Source organism: Corythoichthys intestinalis, chromosome 1 (assembly GCF_030265065.1).
Source record: "Corythoichthys intestinalis isolate RoL2023-P3 chromosome 1, ASM3026506v1, whole genome shotgun sequence".
Classification (NCBI taxonomy): Eukaryota; Metazoa; Chordata; class Actinopteri; order Syngnathiformes; family Syngnathidae; genus Corythoichthys; species Corythoichthys intestinalis.
Genome location: NC_080395.1, coordinates 68,553,797 through 68,571,895, shown reverse-complemented (window position 1 = coordinate 68,571,895; position 18,099 = coordinate 68,553,797). Strand labels below are relative to the sequence as shown.

General features: G+C 38.9%; 1 protein-coding gene across 9 annotated transcripts in view; it reads left to right on the top strand.

Moving 5' to 3' along the window:
- herc1 (HECT and RLD domain containing E3 ubiquitin protein ligase family member 1) overlaps positions 1-18,099 on the top strand; it is a 213,087-nt gene that overhangs the window by 157,420 nt on the left and 37,568 nt on the right. For all 9 annotated transcript variants that reach the window (XM_057837769.1, XM_057837760.1, XM_057837822.1 and 6 more), the window contains 7 exons: positions 476-676; positions 780-910; positions 994-1,211; positions 6,058-6,178; positions 6,304-6,450; positions 12,718-12,819; positions 13,005-13,178. In XM_057837769.1, the coding sequence (XP_057693752.1) occupies positions 476-676; positions 780-910; positions 994-1,211; positions 6,058-6,178; positions 6,304-6,450; positions 12,718-12,819; positions 13,005-13,178 (1,094 nt within the window). The remainder of the gene's footprint in view (positions 1-475; positions 677-779; positions 911-993; positions 1,212-6,057; positions 6,179-6,303; positions 6,451-12,717; positions 12,820-13,004; positions 13,179-18,099) is intronic.

Here is an 18,099-nt window from a genome sequence, read left to right as displayed (position 1 = left end):
AAATGGTCCACTTTTATGCGACTTGTCCTGTTAAGACCATCAAGTTAATGCCTGACTTGTGTCGGAAAAACACGAAAATATCGGATTCGTGCATTAAGACCTGTAGTATGAACCTAGCCTAAGTCACATGACCAAATTCAATTTCACTTGCTGAATGAATGTCGAGTGTCTGCTATTAAAAAACATTTAGGATTGATGGAAATTTTACTTTGCATACTGCCAATTTCTCTACTTACACCGTTGAAGATTAGTTTGGATTCAATGCTTCTTTGAAAAGTGCTTCGTGTTCCCAATTTTGCCAATCATTAATCTGCATTGTATTAAACATAAGACTTTCATGACAGTGGTGTGCAAAATATTCCCTCTTTATTACCGTTAACCACCAAACAAATTAGGCAACCCTTTACAGAACAAGCTGAAAGTCACAGCAACCATTTCTTGGGGTTTGTAACTAGCTCTCATTTCCGTTTTGAAGGTGGTAAAGGCCTTTTGGATGTGCAGCCTCATTGGGTTTCAGCACTGGCTTGGCCCGACGATGAACCAGAGTCTTTGTGGTCTGGAGAACCCACAGACATGCTTCTGGTTGGTCGAATGGATGGATCACTAGGCCTCATTGAAGTACTGGATTCCTGTAGTATGCACCGCACTGAGCTGGAGCACTGCTACAGGAAAGATGGTATGGGGACCAGCAACATTGCAAATAACCGTTTGGGGTAGGATAAATGTGTTTGATTGAAAAAGGTACATTTAAAATTTTTTTTTTTAATCTTTTTTTTCAGTGGCGGTGATGAACGTTGCCTGGTACAGTGAAGACAAGCCTTTTGCAGTGGGCTACGCAGACGGCAAGCTACTGATTGGATCCAAAGAGCCCTTAGAACAAGGAGCCATCGTGGTCATTGATGCTCACAATGTATATAAATTTTTAATGAGCCTGAAAAATAATTACGTTAAATTTCCAATATTATAAAACAATTTATGATATGTGTCTTTCAGGAATCAATCACTAATATGAAGTGGAGTCCTACAGGTCAAATCTTGATGACATGTGCTAAAGAAGAGACTGTGAAACTTTGGGCCAATCCTAACAGTCGTTCTGAACTGGGTGCGAACTGGCATTGTTTAATGAATCTGAAACAACCCTCCCTGGTTAATGGTGTCGCCTGGTGCAGCTTACCTGGATGTGGCCCGAAGCCCCTCAGCATGCTAGCTATGTAAGTCATTACCAAAAAATGATGTAAAAGTTGTGTAACACGCTCCTGAAATGTTTAACGTGGCGGAGTGCATCATTCTCTGTGCCAGCGTGCCATGAGAGATGGTCAGGTGTGCCACAGGAAATTATCCGCATGGAAGTAATACACTGTAATATTACAGGATGAAAATGTTAATACAGTAGTACCTCTACTTACAAAATTAATTGTTTCTGCAAGTAGTTTCCTAAACTGAAAATTCCAAAAATAGACACACGTTTTCCATGTAAATGCCCTAATCCATTCCAAGCCCCCCAAAATTCAGACATAAATCTTTTATAATGCATAAAAATGCCTCAAAACATATAACAAATACTGTACATATTACTATTAGATTATTGTACAATAACAATAAAAATGAGAGTTGTGCATAATGTAAAAATAAAAGTAAAACACACATAAAGCTGTTGGAACATGAGTAGCGAATGAAGGGACACTGGGATGCATACATACTGGAGAGGTCCCTCGTAGCCAGTAGCGTACTGCACGAATGCTATTTTTAGACCTTGACGTTTTATCGTAAAGCAGAAGTGGCACATTATAGATACGCCCTCGCATACAACCCATTATATTTCTGCTAGTTTTCTCCAGTAATCTTTAAAAAGGAACATGCCGGTCAAGCACTGCTGATATGTAACTGGTAGAAACAACTCATTACAACATATGGAGGATGTTTTCTTCATATGTTTCCCGTAACCAAAAACTCAGAGGGGAAAAAATGTGAAGAATGGATCAACTTGCACGGACGTTTAACGCCAGCAAGGTGAAGCCATTCACATTTCATATGCAGTAAACATTTTGTTGGGTTGTCATGGTCCTTCAGAGGATGAAGGGTTAAGCCATTTTGATATTTTTTACTTATTTTTTAGCGTGGCGTTTTGCTGTGCTGCTTCTGTCTGACAATGAATGACCTGAAAAGAATTAAAATGGTATCTGACTGCCACTGTTACCTTTTCTGTTGTAAAAAAAAAAAAAACTTAAGGGGGAAGTGTAAATAAATTATAGAATTAAGATTTGTTATTAATGAAAAAAGTAGAACGTGTTCATTGGCTGTCAACGAGTAGCATTTGCGAATGCTACACAAAAATAGCAATGTAAATTGCCCAAAAGAACGGTCAGAGACGTAAGACAAGCAGAGGATATAATATATAAGAAAGACAGGGCATATGGTGGTATAGGATAGATTGTTGAAACAGGATAATATCATTGTCAAAGCGTAAGAAAAAGGTGTCGATAAAAAAGCTAAGGCTAAGCTTAGGTCAGCCAGTTTCTTTTTTCCGTCTTTGTCAGCCCTCGACACTCAAGCCATCTCTTTAACTGAACATCTGTATGTTCTTCCACATCTTTACCAGTGAATTTGGCACCAGGGACATTTTCGGGCAGGATTGGTAGGTTTAGCTCTTTAAACATCTCCTTCGTACACTATTTCCATTCATTTACTATTGGGGACAAGCTCCCGTTTGCCCCTCCCCCCTTAGCAACAGTAGCTAACGTCATGAATATTAATGAGTGGAAGTGACGTGTAGCGTGTGGTACGCCATTGGATGCCAGGAAGATTCTATGCAAAAATATGTAACATTCAGTAAACTCTGGGGGCTGCGAGTAGAAACCGATACTGTATTTTTGCCTTTTTATCTGAAATTTCTTTCGTAACAAGAGTCAATATTTTCCCATTGAGGCCGTGCCTTGACCTTAACATTCCTTATGTAGAGACATTTGTAAGTAGAGGTACCACTGTATTATCAGATCAAAGTCGTTTTGTTGCTCATTTTTTGTTTCGTGATGCATAATTCGTTTGGTTTCACGCGCTTCTACTTTTGGCAACGCAACATAAAATTGCTTTTGGCGTAATATTGGGCAATTAGAGTAATGTTTGGCGAAAAAAAAGTCATGAAATTATAAATAAATGAATACAATCGTTATATTAGTTTTACGTTATGTGAACCGGAAGTTGTTCGGGGTCTGCGAACGTAAGGTCGGTGTTAAGGATAAGATATTAAAATACTTTATTGTGTGTTAATTTGATTCCTGTTGATAAAACTTTGATGAGAATCACTTTATGTTGGTAATATAGGGCACAGAGTTTTAAATATTAAGATTTCCAGATAGCGGTGTGCCTTGAGATTTTTTACAATGCAGAAAGTGTAGGAAACCCTGTTCTACACATACATAAATGCACAACAATCTGCAGTTGTCAATTAAAATATGTGATGTTTGCATGGTTTTACCATGCCGGCGTGGGGTTCTCATGGTACTCCGGCTTTCTCCCACGTTTCAAAAAAAGCTTGGTAGGTAAATTGAAGACTCTAAATGCTTCGTAGGTGTGAGTGCTCTTTCATGCATTTATGCCCTGGAGTTGGCTGCCGACCCATTCCTGATGTACAACCACTCTTATAAAAAAATGTATTAAAAAAAATTTGTAGTTCACATCTTTGTTAAACACAACTCCAGTATAGTTGTGAACCATAATGTGAAAACTTTTCTTTGTCTTTGCTTCTTCAGGGGCCCCACGCTGATAGCATGTTTGCTTCCCATGTCTATCTGACTTGGACATGAATGTCAAAGACCTATTTTTAAAACACATACTAAATATTTGCACTTAAATAACATAAGGAAGAGTCATTACTACTGTACAGTAAAAGACATTTTCTCACCAAGCAAGATTTTTTCAAAGTATATTGGCAACCTACATCAGATGGAAGTACAACATCTGAAAGAATATCTAATTGTACTTTCTAAGTATTTAAGATGATTCACACATCTTACAAATATTCTCTAAAGTGCTGCTCGGTACACTGGACAAGGTTTTACAAAGACGCTATATGCCCTTAAAGTGCGTACGATAGGGTTGAAAAAATTCTTAAATAGCATTATTATGTTAATTTGAATCATATTTTGAGACGATTCGACTATTTACAACAATTTGGCAAAGCGCAGATGATGACAAATTAGTCTTTTACTCTGCCGTTTAGCCACGCCTAAGTTATGTGATCGCTCTAGCGATCCCAACAGGAGGATGACGTCGGCAGGGTCATGGTTTCATCTCATTTAGAATTCAGCCCATTGAGGGTGGAGTGAGGGGGAATAATTCAGAACGAGGAAAAAGCGACAAAGAGAGCCGCAAAATGTCATCGTTTCTGTCTCTCTACTCCAATATCTTTACAGGATATTATTTTTATCAAAGTATTTCTCCCCAATTGCTAAATAAATTGTATGGTCATGACAAATAACAGTCTTGTGCTAAAGGGAATATGAAATAATAAAAATGTATTTATTCAGTACGACATGGCAAAATTACTCCATAATGGTCAAAACTGTCGAAACCTTTACTGTTGCAACTCCTGAACGATATTTTATGCCACAGTAGATAGTCAGGCTTTTGTAATTTCCTTGCCCCAAACAACAAGAGGCGTGACAGTTAGCTGACATGCTAACCCGAACCGAGTGACGTCTCAAAGTCTTAGTTTCGCTCTTCGAAGAGAAAAATCACACAAAACTAGCCTGGTTCATTTGACACGGCGGTGGGGTTGTCGATTGTCTTCTCTTATCGGCAACCCGCCCAGCGGCGAGTAAGTTAAGGCTCGTTCCCCTGCTACGGACATGAGAGCTCCCCGGGGAAGCAGCTGGAGAGTACCGCCAGACAAACCGCCCGATGTCGGAGGAGCGCGTAGCTGCCACATGGTCAACGCAAATATGGTGTAAAATAATGCTTTACTACACGGCGGAGATGTAAACAGAGAGCGGCGTGCAGTTGTTGTGCAGCTAACATGGCAGGATGTGTCTGAGGAGAACTTTTCTCCATGTCGGTCCATGATCAAACGTAAGTAAATAGTCCTTTATTTAGAAAGTCTTTAGTGTTTACTTTTGTAATCGCTCTATTCGCGGCCATATTTAACAAAATGTTGCAATTTCTGATGGGGTTGGAAATTTGACAGAACACCGGGCACACAAAGAGGGCAATAAGCCGAGTATAGAGGGGGGTGTGCAGACAAGCCGCCGGTCGTCGGCCGAGTGCCATTTTCGTTGGACAATCAGCCATAAAATGCAAGCCACCTTCGTAATAAAACGTGTACCATAATCCCAGTATTTGACATAATACAAAATACGATGTTTACTCACTTCCTCGTAAGTCCAATGGTGCCGCATTAGTAGGACTTGTTTTGCCCAATATCCGCAGTGAACTGGAACCTTTTGAAACCCAAAAAGGCTCACACGCCTCTCCCAGGCGCAGCAACAATTTTCTGCAGCTGTTTGGCTGGCGTGATGCGAAAAATAAACAAATTAATACGCAAAATCAGCTGAATCCGCAGTCCATCTGCATGCTATAAAGCAATGCTGTATTGTGAGATGCTGACCCGGGTGACGTCACATTCGCATTCGTCCTAAACCCTAGACTGAAGCTGGAAGTCACTAATTTTCATGCCGCAGGATTCAAAAATTGAATAAATAAAACGATCGCTTCCACACACATCCAAGCGGTCCATTTCATTCAGGAGCATAAAACATCACGTGAAATATTAAATAAACATGTTTTTTGGTGTCATACGTGCTTTAATGCCAAATCCGTGAAACACAGCATTCAGAATAATGCCATTTCTCTTAGATCAGAAATGTGTGAATCTTTGTATTTATCTTAATTTAGCCTTTCGGCGCACACCGTATTTCTCTCTTGCAATTTTTTTTTTTTTTTAAATGTTGATTTGTTTACGTGCCTATGAAATGCATGTAAACCTCTGATCACTACATAGACAATACGCGATATAGACTGATTTTTATTGATTAGCGTTTCATTTGCCTTCATGTTTTTCAGATGCTGTCAAAACGGTCTGGTTACAGTCTGGACTGTTCCACAGGTCGTCTCAGACTACCCAGAATCCTGTTCCACAGACTCAGAGGAGTGGTGGGAAAAAGAAACAAATCCTAAATCCATGGTACTTTTATTTATTTAAAAAAAAAAAAAAGGAAATCAGAAATTGTTTATTTTCATAACTATTGAGAATAATTCCTATCCTTTTGTTTTTGTTTTTCTCATGCTTTTACTTTGGTTGTGTTGCAGTCTTCAGAATGGTCGCAAGACAGAGCAAAGTGTGTTTTCCAACTGAAAGGCCATATAACGCCAGTGAGAATTGTTGCCTTTAGTCCCGATGGCCTAGCTTTAGCCTCTGGGGGTGTTGGAGGTCTCATGAACATCTGGTCCCTGAGAGTAAGAAATCCTATTTCTGGAAATACATATCTATAATAAACAAAGATTAGTGGAAACCTTTTTTTCTACCACAGGCATCAATATGCTGTAGATGAAGTTGCATCACAAGTTAATAAGTAGCCTACACACTACATTTGCTAGTCAGAGATGCGCTCTCGTGTACACTGTGCATTCTCTCCAGTGTTGTTTTTGGCAGCCCTTCTAATTTTGGTTTTAGTATTAGTCTTTTGGAGGAAAATACTTTAGTCATATTTTAGTCATTTCAAAATGTGTTCATCTTGGTTTAGTTTTAGTTGATGGAATCTCATACAAATTTCATCTAGTTTTAGTCAAGTTACTCCAAATGTTTTCGTCAGTAAAATTCGAACGTTTTAGTCCAAAAATAAAGGTTTATAACAATATCGAATGAACATGGACGAGCACATAATGTAGCATCTACCAAGGACAACGCCAACTGGGTGATGATAATACACACTCAGCAGTACAACTGATAATTTTCAATTAAACCCACCTGGAAGTCACGAACTGTATGTAAAAAGAAATGTTGTCATGGAGCTTTTAACACTGGCATGTCTGGGATTTTTTTTTTATTCCTAGCATATAGCCAGAAGTAGCTTGCACTCACTATTTCCCAGTAATTGCTCATTTACCAAACAAAACAGCTAGAGTGGGATAATAGCTGAGTGCCATTTTGCCAACTGGCTCTCCTCTAGACTTACTGACCAGAAAAGCCAAGTGTCTCTGCTTTAGACCGGCCGGTGTTTTAAGAGGATGCTCGCCATTCCGAAGCTAATGCTAATACCAAAGCAGATGGTACGCTAACGCTAGGAATTAGATTTAGCGTCTGATGATCACTCAGCACAGCTCCTTTAAAGGCTAAAGCAGCCTTGCATATTTCCTCTTGCCAAGATAAGAAAACAAATCTTACCGTGTTTCAAAATAAGCACAACAGCCTAGCTTTAGACACATCCTAAACTCCAGTGAGGAGAGTAAGGTAGAGGTAGAGGTGCGGCACATCTCACATTAGTGATACGACCAAAACACAGCTACGATGCAAGCTGACGTACCCCACGTACAAGATAAATATGTCACACATTCTAAACATACGACATAAACTAATGTCGCATTTATGTCTAGTTGCCGTCTCGTCAGACAAAAACTGGCATTTGTCTCGTCATGTTCTAGTCTCCCAAGCCACTTTTTACCTCATCATCGTGACATCATTGTCATGAAAAAAAATTGTTCTGCGACAAAATATTTTTGTTGTCGTCATTGTTGATAAAAACAACACTGATTGCCTCGCCCTGACCCTCCCCAAATTACCCTTCAAAATCTATTTTCCTATGTACATATACCCTACCACAATATGTGAGTATCCATCCATCTGCAGTATTAATATTCTGTTTTTCTTGGATAAAATCTGTTATCACCCATTCATGCTGAGTGCAGCAATTTTCAAACCCACTAACGCATCACTGTTTGAGAGTTCGAATGGTGCTCAGGAAGCTGGTCAGTCTCAAATGTACACAATAGTCGTTTCTGTTTGGTAAGCGCACATTTCAAAAGGTCTGTAAAATTCACCATATTGGATATGTTTTCTGATGTCTAAATACAGGTAGTCCCCGGGTTTCAACGTGCCCGACTTACGTGATTTCAACTTCACGACCCCGGAGTCTCGTCTGCCATTTTATCTCCAGTTGTTTTTTGTTTTTTTTTGTGACACATGCTTTTATTTTGGCGCTGGAAGGATAGAGCAGGGAGTACTTCCACACACGAGTAAGAGCGCAAGTACACACGAAGAAGAACATATTTGCGCACACGAAGAAGACTGCAGGCGCACACATGAGGACCAGCGCATTTCCTCAAACGCAGAAGTCGCGCCACCTAGTGAGAGAGCTCCAAGCCTGCCCGCACATTTGTTGCTTGTGAAGCATCCACAGAGGCAACACCTGTATATAACACCTTATGTACTGTTGTGCGTTTTCAATTGTGGTCAAATACAATTTTGGTCAAATACTTGGGCCGAGTTTGTGATCTTTGACTATGTGCAGACGCTAATACATGCTAATTGTTTGTGTGGATTGTTATTGCTGTATCAGCAGTTAGTTATGAATGAAAATTTGAATTGCTGCAATTGAAGATGAAACTGATTCAATTTCATTTTAGTTTATTTCTGCAAGTGTCGATGCTATGAGCGACACGGACGTCTGACATCGTTATTTCTGAGCTTAGCTTGCTGTCTAGCTAGGATTTAGCTACAACGTGATGATGACAGTACAATGACGTTTAATACATGTTTTTAAATCGTTATTTTGAGATTTTGGGGCTATTTGAGGGTGCTTAAAGGGTTATTTTCGACAAATGCGAAAATTCGGGTTACGTCGCCAGCGTGGGAACGGAACTTTTTCATAACCCGGGGACTACCTGTATTAGATATTAGTAGATATTTTCTATCTACTGCACGTAAGTAGATATATTAAGTTTTGATGCAGACTTATTGCTGTTTTTGGATAATAGGGTATGTCTCAATATGACAGCAGATATCAAACTGCACACAAATATGACCAGAGGTGCGTAGAGTAACCAAAAATTTTACTCAAATAAGAGTAGTGGTAGTTCAAAAAATATTACAAAAGTAAAAGTACTCGTCCAAAAAATGTACTCAAGCACAGGTAAAAAGTGTTTGGTGAAAAGAATACTCAAGTAATGAGTAACATTGTAAGTAACTGCTTATATTTTTGTTGGATTTTTTTTTTTTCAAACAATGGTATTTTATTTCTGAGCACAAGGTTATCTACACTCACCGGCCACTTTATTAAGTACACCTGCCCAACTGCTCGTTAACATTTAATTTCTAATCAGCCAATCACATGGCGGCAACTCAGTGCATTTAGGCATGTCGACATGGTTTAAGACAATCTCCTGCAGTTGGTGCCAGAAGGGCTGGTCTGAGTATTTCAGAAACTGCTGATCTACTGGGATTTTCACGCACAACTATCTCTCGGGTTTACAGAGAATGGTCCGAAAAAGTAAAAATATCCAGTGAGCGGCAGTTCTGTGGGCGGAAATGCCTTGTTGATGCCAGAGGTCAGAGGAGAATGGCCAGACTGGTTCGAGCTGATAGGAAGTCAACAGTGACTCAAATAACCACCCGTTACAACCAAGGTAGGCAGAAGAGCATCTCTGAACGCACAGTACGTCGTACTTTCAGGCAGATGGGCTACAGCAGCAGAATACCACGCCAGGTGCCACTCCTTTCAGCTTAGAACATTAAACTGAGGCTACAATTTGCACAAGCTCATCGAAATTGGACAATAGAAGATTGGAAAAAACGTTGCCTGGTCTGATGAGTCTCGATTTCTGCTGCGAAATTCGGATGGTAGGGTCAGAATTTGGCATCAACAACATGAAAGTATGGATCCATCCAGCCTTGTATCAACGGTTCAGGCTGGTGGTGGTGGTGTAATGGTGTGGGGAATATTTTCTTGGCACTCTTTGGGCCCCTTGGTACCAATTGAGCATCGTTGGAACGCCACAGCCTACCTGAGTATTGTTGCTGACCATGTCTATCCCTTTATGACCACAATGTGCCCAACTTCTGATGGCTACTTTCAGCAGGATAATGCGCCATGTCATAAAGCTGGAATCATCTCAGACTGGTTTCTTGAACTTGACAATGAGTTCACTGTACTCAAATGGCCCCCACAGTCACCAAATCTCAATCCAATAGAGCATCTTTGGGATGTGGTGGAACGGGAGATTCGCATCATGGATGTGCAGCCAACAAATCTGCACCGACTGTGTGACGCCATCATGTCAATATGGACCAAACTCTCTGAGGAATGCTTCCAGCACCTTGTTGAATCTATGCCACGAAGAATTGAGGCAGTTCTGAAGGCAAAAGGGGGTCCAACCCGTTACTAGCATGGTGTACCTAATAAAGTGGCCGGTGAGTGTATATTGATTGTTGTTATAATGATACTGTACAATTACCCATTACATAACCACGTAAGCCAAAGAAATACAAAAAAAATCATTGATCTCTGAGGAGAGAAAAAAAATTTGACAAATGAAGCACTATTCGTCCAAAGAGCATGAGTGCCCCCTGATGGTGAAAAAAGTTCCTAGTTTGAATAGTGAATAGTTCCTTCATAATTACTATTCTGAAATTAAAAGTATCATGTCTCCGGTTTTCCGTGGTCAGTCAGTGCCAAATAAAAAATGGGAGAGAGGTTAAAATCCGCGCTTTCAAGGTCATGTTGAGGGCAGCGCTCTATATCAAATACTTCATTTTTTGTGGTGCTTCAAAGACACCACATGATTGAACAGGCTGGCGTGAAGATTGAACGGCAAGCTTGCGTCTGATTGGTATAATGAAGTCATGTAATTATTGTTGCGACGTCTCATTTGTGAAATCGGTAGAGCTACCCCGGTAATACACCAGGCATGTCTCTACTCTTGGCATTGCTGGCAAAAAAAAAAAAATCTAATACGTAAAATAAAGATGAAAAATGTAACGACTCTTGTGTAGCCCAAAGTAGCGGAGTAAGAGTAGTGATTTTTTTTCTTCACAACTCAAAAGTAAAAAGTATAGCTTGGTAAAACTACTCTTTGAAGTACAATTTTCTCAACAAGTAACTCAAGTAAATGTAATGCAGTACATGTGACGCGTTACTACCCACCTCTGAATATGACCCTGGAACAACAGACAAACATTTACACACACACACACACACACACACTCACACACACCTCAGACAATGTTTTTGGGACGTTTGAGGCAACCATAGTACCTGTAGAAAACCCATGTGGCATGGGGTGCTACATGCTAACGCCACATCTTTGCACTCTGATGTAGGACTTGGCGATATGGCTTAAAGTATGTATCACGGAAAATTGAGCAGATTTACCTCGATAACGATAAATGACGATAAATTCGCCCAAAGCGGACTGTTTTATAATTTGAAAATCTGAATCAATAAGTGAAATACAAATTAACCGTTTCTAGTTGATTTATTTACCAGATTTCAGTATAGCAATATTTAAACAATTGTACATAAGGTCTAAACATTTAAGTATATAGAAATTTCTTGTAAACCATAAGAATTCAAGTATGAACATTTATAACAGGTTGTAAGACTCGAACAATGTACAACAATGTAAAAATCAATGAGACGACAGTGCAAACATGTCATTGTAACACAAATGATTTACAGCTTTAACAGTGCAATTCAAAGAGACGACTTATTGTTAATGGCTGCTGTGATATACTCACTCAACATAATTGTTTACTTCAAGGTATAGGTCCAGAGCATTTTTAATAAATGCTATATTGCTCTTTTGCTAATGAAACATTTAAGATTTTATGATGGCAGTAATGACACAGAATGAAGCAAGCACAGACAGAAAAATTTCTGTGGCCATTAAACGGTCATATAATAGGCTTCTCTGTTGGATTATAATTTATGATGAATGCTTTACCATCATAAAAGATAGCAAAGAAATCACACACAGATACTAAATAACGTGCCATACTAATTGCTAGATGCAGTCCTTGCCCAATCCACTCCTTGCCCAATCCACTCATTAAGTTCAGCCGTTTTGACAAGGTTGGAGCCGCTATCCGACTCCATCACGTTCATTTTATAGCATTAGCCGCTAGCATTAGCATGTGGCCTGGCTACCAGTAGAAAGCACCCTCTTCTGAAATCCTGAGAACCAGGGAGGAAAGTGGGTGAAAGCCAGTTTGGAGGCCGCCAAGAGTGTACTCAAGTGCAAGTTTGGCGATGCTCCCTTAAGCCCACTCCATCACCTTTACTTGTAGCGATAGCCGCTAACATTAGCTGCTAGCGTTAGCCTACCGGGCTTCTGTTTGTTTGAGTTCCTGATAACCACGTGACTTCATACGTAAGCACACTGACTGCTTTCTTAAAGGGAAATGAACATAGACGAACAAAACCGAGTCAAAGCGGGATGAAAAGACTACATTTTCTTGTTTTATTAAATTACCGAATTTACCAACATGGTCAAAATTACGTCGGTCATCGTGAAGAATTTCGGTAACGGTAAATTTTCTGTATACTGCCTGGCTCTACTCTGATGGAGATTATATTAGATTATTATTATAAATGTACCTAACCTCAACCGCCCCAGTTTGTGATGATTTTTTTTTTCTTTTTTTTATTTTTTTATTTCTGAGATTAGCAAATTATAGAATGCTCCTGCAGCTTGGTTCATCTAAACTAGAATTTTGTTGTGTTTTAACAGGATGGGTCAGTAGTTCAAACAGTTGTTGCTGGTTCAGGGGCCATTCAGAATATCGTGTGGATCCCAGATGTTGGTGTTGCCGTCTGCACCAATAGGTCAAAGGTACTGTATGTTGCATTTTTTTCCATGCTAGCATGAAGGTGAAGGAATACACTTTACAATGGATACATGAAATTAACACTCAGGTAGAGCTGAGCGTGAATTAGAATCCCCTTGAGACATTGTAACAACTACAATAAATGCAAATAAGTTGTCTCTTCTGCATTGTTTTTCATTGTGTTTTTTAGGATGTGTTGGTTGTAAATTGCTCAAAAGAGTTCATTGCAACTAACCATGTGTTGGCCACTTGTCGAAAAGCTCTTAAGAAGCAGGGTGTAGTGGGCCTCAACATGGCACCTTGCATGAGGGCCTTCCTTGAGAGACTACCTCTTATGTTGCAGGAGCAGTATGCATATGAGAAGGTATGGACATTTAGAATGTTGCTTCCTTATTTTCTAGGGTTTTAACATGAACAAGATTCAACAGTTACTTTTCCCATTTTCCATTCTGGCATAAATGTATGCTGCTAAATTCAAAACGATCAACATTAAATGATTGACAAGACATAAAAGTACATTTAGATAGTGAACTTTCGGCTAGGAGCAATGTAGAGGTTTTTCACATGACGTCACTGCACATTCTGGGCTTTCACCAAAGCTATTACACACGCATCGAACTACGCCTTTGTGTCGTTTAGTGCTGCAACGATAAATTGATTAACTCGAGTATTCGATTAAAAAAAATATTCGAATTAAATTTTGTTGCTCCGAGTATTCCTTTACTTAAAGTGGCGTTGCAATGGTTTATTTTGAAAGTGTTTGCATTTAGTTTTATTGATTAGGGTGGATACACTGCCATCTGGTCTGCCTCTTTTCACATGGCTGAATCCAACTGTTAAGATCCTTGTTAAGACCAACATAAGCTAGGTTTTTGTTTGTTGTTTTTTAATACATTCATAATTTAGTTTATAGGTATATTTCGCATTATTTTGTGGGAATATGTGTCTGAACCATTTGTTAAGAGCATTGTTAAAAAAAAATAAAATAAAATTAAAAAAAAAAACCTAGCATTTTATAGCACTTAAACTTGCGGACTTAGCAGACCAATTGTTCTTTTGTTGTACATAGATCCTCTTTTTTTTTTTTTTTTTTTTTTAATTTATACCATTTGAGGCTCAGCTCGGGTATTTTAATTTTTCATGTTCCTTATACTCGATCATTCGAACTAACTAGTCAATCAATTAATCGACTACTAAAATATTCGATTTGACTTTTTATTCACCCCAAAAAATGGATCAGTTGGAAGAACTGGGTTGCATTGCTTTTGTCAAGACGTCATGATGTGACTTGCTGCTATCAAACAGGAACAATTACCTCCAAGTGACGCATCGAGGCTGTCATATCCATTTTATATTAGATATGAAAATGTATTGTTCTTCCTCAAGGTTTATTAGGAGTTTTTGTATACCAAGTGGTGTTTAAAAGTGCTATGGACTTTGTCACTTTTGTACACACAACTGCTATCTCAGGCCAAAAGCGTAACTGCAGCCTGTGTTAAGCTCGTGCATGGTACGCATGCTTGTACGAGCATGAACATAAAGCAAGGAGCATTTGGCCCATCAAATCAGAACCAGAAATGTTAAAACGGAAAATGTGTTTGTTTACTGTTAGTAGTAAGTCTTATGTAGGTATGAAAGTGTTTTTGCCAAGCAGAGACTGGGCAGAGGTTCGGTGAAACAGCGCTGCTACCACGTAGATGTGCGCATGCACATGTTCGCCCGGAGTCTTCGACCTGAACACTCTCTATTAAAAGGAAGAAGGGCTTTTTGGGGTAGTCTCAGTTGAAATGTTAGGGCTCTGTGGACTCATCAGGTGGAGCATGCATGGAGAAGAAAAGTATTTTAAATTGTCACTAAGCATCCACTATAGCAATGAATGATATGAAGCAAAAACTTTCCTCTGTGTGCAGTGTTGTGGCTGTGCATTCAAATGCACATTATATGAGTAATGTGCATACGTCATGTGCAGGCCTATGGACAATGATGTACAGAGGAGAGAATTAATTTGATAATATTTACTCACAGCAATGGTGTTTGATGTTCATGGATGGCTTTCTATTTTTATTATAGATAGTCGGATTTTGGTTCTGTCTATATTTTCAGCATGCTGCACAGCCTACACGGTTTGGCTGATTTACACCGCTCAGCTTTCAAAATTTTATTTTATTATGTTTTTTTAAAATGTGTAATCCCTGTGATTTCCAAAGGCAAAAACAAAACATTTCAAACTTTCCAAATGCTACTTGTCCTACAGTTTTTGAAAACAGAAAAAAATCAAGGGTCACAAAAGTGGAAGGTAGTTTTGAGCAGAAACGTACCATTCTGCCAAAATTTGACAAAAACGTCCACATACATTTTCAATGACCCCATTCAACTCCTACAAAAACGTCTGATTATATTTTTACAAAGTGAACTGGGAATACCCCCAAATCAGCAGAAAGTGACTAAATATCGCCAGAATGTGAACCGAAATCTACTGAAAGTGACCCAGGAAAGCCCCCAAATCAACAGGAGGTGACCTGTAAATTCCCTAAAATTAACAAGGAAGTGACGCACAACTAACTTGACAATCATAGACATCTAATTCATTTAAAGTGGGAGGACTGGCTGTGAATACTTATCTTTCAGTGCCATTGATGGCGCTACACGTCCAATCCCTTTTGACTAATGGGGGGCAGCGAAGTTAACAAAGAATTGACCCGAAAATGCCACAAAATTAAAAAGGAGTGACCAAAAATCAACACAAAGTAATCCATGGGACAGCAAAGCATTCATGCGTACATTCATCAGAAATGGCTAGAAATTAGATATTCTTGTAATATCCTTTCATCATTTCATACAGTGTTAGCTATGTTTAAGTGAGCGCACTAAGTCTCAGGGCTTTTTCATGAATAAACCACTTTTTAACCCATAATGCCTGCCTTGAAATACTTGTGGGCATCAAGGCTTTTGTTTCCTTTTAGAATTTTGTGGGTGTAAATACTTACAAGTGCAAGTACAGTGATCCCTCGCTACTTCGCGCTTCAAACTTTGCGCCCTTGAATCCATCGCGGATTTTTTTCAATTAAAACAAAACTATTTTATTTAAAAATGTTAAGATACATGCATGTATACATGTATAAATGATTTTTTAAATCTGTATCTCATTTGTCATAATTATTACATTTGCAGTGCAAAAAAACTATTACAAAATTAAAAACTATTTAATTGTACATGTATGTATAAGTTTTTTGATTTTGTTTTGTTTTTTTAAGTTTCACTTTGGGTTAATAAGGGAAAAAACATGGCTTATACAGGCATGTGAAAAAATCAGGACACCCCATGAAATATTCAGTTCTTTATTAAGACATGTTCACATCGCTATGTCTGATACAAGTTTTCTTTATCTCTGGAAAAGAGTGATTTAATTGCAGGTAAGCAACAAAAATTAACATTGTTTTACTCATTAAACCAAATATATCAACAAAAACGATATGCTAACTGAGGAAAAAGTTAGGAAACCCGATCACCTAATTGCTAGTGTTACCCCCTTTTGGCTGAAATAACTTCAGAGAGACGCTTTTTGTAGCCATCTACCTGTCTTTGACATCGGTCTGAAGAAAGTTTGCCCCACTCCTCAACGCAGAATACTTTCAGCTTGTGATGTTTGAGGGGTTCTTGCATGTACAGCCTGTTTCAAGTCACCCCACGGCATCCCAATGGGATTAAGATCTGGGCTTTGAAACGGAGTCTCCTGGAATGGCCGACATTCCAGGATTCTCAGTTTCTTCTTTTTCAGTCAGTCCTTGGTGGATTTACTGGTAATGTTTTGGGTCATTGTCATGCTGCAGGATCCAGTTTCGCTTCAGCTTTAATTTTTTCACAGATGATCTCACATGTTCCTCAAGCACCCTTTGATACACAATAGAATTCATGTTAGATTCTATGATGGTGAGCTGGCCAGGTCCTGCTGTAGCAAAGCATCCCCAAAACATGACACTTCCACCTCAATGCTTCACGGTTGGTATGAGGTTATTTTCCTGGAATGCTGTATTGGGTTTACGCCACACATGTCCTCTGTTCTGGTGTCTAAATTATGGCTGTCAAATGATTAAAATTTTTAATCGAGTTAATCACAGCGTAAAAAGTAATTAATCGTAATTAATCTCAGTTCAAACCATCTATAAAATATGCCATATCTTTCTGAAAATTATTGTTGGAATTGAAAAATAAGACACAAGACGGATATATACATTCAATATACTGTACATAAGTACTGTATTTGTTTGTTATAACAATAAATCAACAAGATGGCATTAACATTTTTAACATTCTGTCAAAGCGGTCCATGGATAGAAAGACTTGTAGTTCTTAAAAGATAGATGTTAGTACAAGTTATAGAAATTTTATATTAAAACCCCTCTTAATGTTTTCGTTTTAATAAAGTTTGTTAAATTTTCAAACAAAAAATATACTAGTAGCTCGCCATTGTTGATGTCAATAATTACACAATGCTCATGTTGCTGAAACCCATAAAATCAGTTGCACCCAAGCGCCAGCAGAGGGCGACAAAACACGAAAAAAAACCCACAAGTAACAAGTGGATATGACACTGTGCTGTCATTTTAATCTGTTTGAGCGGGGCATGTCCGTTAAATGCAGCACATATTTTAACGTGATTAATTTTAAAAAATAATTACCGCCCGTTAACGCTATAATTTTGATAGCCCTAGTCTAAATAATTCAATTTTAGATTCATCTGTCCATAGAACATTATTCCTGAAGTCCTGATCTTTGTCTACATTCACTCTGGCAAACTTCAGTCTGGCCATCATGTTCTTCTTGGAGAGCGAAGGTTTCCTCCTTGCACACCTCCCATAAAGGTTAAACTTGAAGTCTCTATCTGATTGTAGAGGCATGCAATTTCAACATCCACAGTAGCAAGAGCCTGCTGTAGGTCCCGTGATGACATTTTAGGGGTTTTGGAGACTTAGCATCTTGTGTTCTGCTCTCAGGGTGAACTTGCTTGGATGGCCAGACCTGGAAATGTTGGCAATTGTTTTGGATGTCCTCCACTTGTAGAGCATTTTCCGGACAGTGGAATGGCTGATTTTATATTCTTTTGAGATCTTTTGAAATCCCTTGCCAGACTCATAAGTGTCTACAATCTTCTTTCTGAAGGCCTCAGACAGCTCCTTTGATCGCACCATTGTGTTTTCTCTCACTTCAACACTCAGGGGCACACCAAACTAAATGCGAGGTTTAAATAAGGTAAGCCTCCTTCAAAACACTGGGTAATGATCTAA